The following is a 2,090-nucleotide window of genomic DNA, read 5'->3' on the forward strand; positions in this document are numbered from 1 at the left end:
ATGATGTTTACGTTCTTTGGTCTTGGTACCAATACCCACACTTGGAGTCGTTCAAACTGCTGAAGTTCCAGGTGCATCGATTCAGTCCAGAATTCATCATCTAATGCTTCCTGAATGTTCTTGGGCTCAATAAGTGACACAAAGCATTCCACTTCATTCATTTTCACCATGAAACACGCCAACTTGACCATCTCTTTGAAGTTGATTTGTTTCTTTCTTGTAACTCTTTCATCATACAGTCCGCCAATCACATCTGACGAGGAGTGGTTTTTGTGTAGTTTTCCTTGATCAAGATCGACCTTGGTCATTTCAGGTTCGTTGTCTTCTTCAGACTCATCTTTCACTTCATTTTCAGCTTCATTTTTAGCTTGTCTAGAAGAACTTGGCGTTACACCATCTATTCTATGTGTTACTCGAGCCTCATAGAATCCAATGCTATCATCAAATACGACGTTAACATTGTCACCAACAAACTTGGTACGCTGATTAAACACATGGTAGGCTGAACTGTTCATTGATTATCTTAGGAACATCCCTATGTCACTTCTTGCTTCAAACTTTCCCAGATGTTCTTTATCATTCAGAATGTAGGACAAGCATCCAAACACATGCATGTGGCTCAGATTCGGTGTTTTACTCTTGAAAATCTCATAAGGAGTAGTCTTGGTCTTTGGCTTGACATAGACCCGATTTATCATAGCACGCAGTGTTGATTGCTTCCGCCCAAAAGCCAGATGGAACACTGTTTCCACACAACATTGCTCTAGCCATTTCTTGCAATGTTCTATTTTTTCTTTCCACAACCCCATTTTGTTGAGGAGTTCTCGGAGCGGCATACTGATGACGGATACCTTGACTGTGACAGAACTTATCAAACTGCTCATTCTGAAACTCACCCCCATGATCGCTCTTAATCTGAATGATTCCTCCCTTATCCTGTTTGAGTTGAAGAGCCAGGATTCTGAAACTCTCAAGAGCATCAGACTTGTTGCGTAAGAAGTCCACCCAAGTGTACCTGGAAAAATCATCAACCAATACAAAAATATATCGCTTACCAGCAACGCGTTCAGGTGTTATAGGACTCATAAGATCCATGTGAAGCAATTCCAATATCCGTGTAGATCTGATCTCTGAAATTTATTTGTGCTGTACCTTGACTTGCTTTCCTTGGCAGCAAGCTCCACATACTGTCTCTGTCTGTTTCTCAAATCAGGGACACCTCTTACTACTTCAGCATTCACGAGTCTGCTAAGCCCATTGGTGTTCATGTGACCCAGTTTCTTGTGCCAGAGATCAAGTCTGGATTCAGTAGCCGTAAAATACACGTTTGAAGGTCTCCAAAGATAGCAGTTGTTCCCTGAACGAATACCTCTCAGCACCACATTGTTTCTTGCATCAACGGCGCGACATTCCTTGCTGTTAAAGATAACCTCTAATCCTTCATCACATAGTTGACTCACACTGATCAGGTTCGCCTTGAGACCCTCAACAAAGTAAACGTTTGAGAGTTTAGGCACATCAGGTCTGGAGGTTATTCCAATTGCACGAATTTTGCCTTGTCCTCCATCTCCAAAAGTAAATTTTCCACCTCTGATGAGTTCGAGCTTCTCAAGATAGTCTTCATTTCCATTCATATGCTTTGAGCACCCACTATCAAAATACCAGGGAAGTTGAGATTGTGATGCTTCTTCAGCAGAGGTATAAGCAACATTACTAACGATCTCTGTGTCTACTTGTACTCGCACAAAGTTGCAAACAAGATCATGTTCTGCTTCAGTGTGTGACTTAACAGAAACGGTGTTTAGTTCAGAGTGAAGTTCAGAGTGAGTGAGTTCGGATATAGATCACGTTTGGCTATCCACACGCAACCGTAAGCAGTTGGTTCGGTGAAACACAGGTTCAACCTCCATGCTCTCTCATACTAACGTCTTCGAAAGTAACAGAACCTAGCGTTGTGTCCTCGTTTCCCACAGAAATGACATCCGTTTCCACATCTTTTTGGTTTAGGAATGACATTCTCGTTTCTTTCAGCAGGGACCCCTTTCTCTTCAGGTTTCTTTTCTTCATTAGGAGCTTCCCTCACAAACTTC

General features: G+C 42.1%; 1 protein-coding gene across 1 annotated transcript in view; it reads right to left on the reverse strand.

The window, feature by feature from the left end:
• Positions 1–648: 648 nt before the first annotated feature.
• Positions 649–2,090, reverse strand: part of LOC106338144 — a 3,003-nt gene continuing 1,561 nt past the window's right edge. Inside the window, exons 3-5 of the mRNA XM_013777184.1 lie at positions 1,927–2,086; positions 1,153–1,768; positions 649–1,015 (exon numbers count right to left, since the gene is read on the reverse strand). Coding sequence (XP_013632638.1) covers positions 649–1,015; positions 1,153–1,768; positions 1,927–2,086 — 1,143 coding nt within the window. The remainder of the gene's footprint in view (positions 1,016–1,152; positions 1,769–1,926; positions 2,087–2,090) is intronic.

The sequence above is a fragment of the Brassica oleracea genome, chromosome C4, assembly GCF_000695525.1.
Source record: "Brassica oleracea var. oleracea cultivar TO1000 chromosome C4, BOL, whole genome shotgun sequence".
Classification (NCBI taxonomy): Eukaryota; Viridiplantae; Streptophyta; class Magnoliopsida; order Brassicales; family Brassicaceae; genus Brassica; species Brassica oleracea.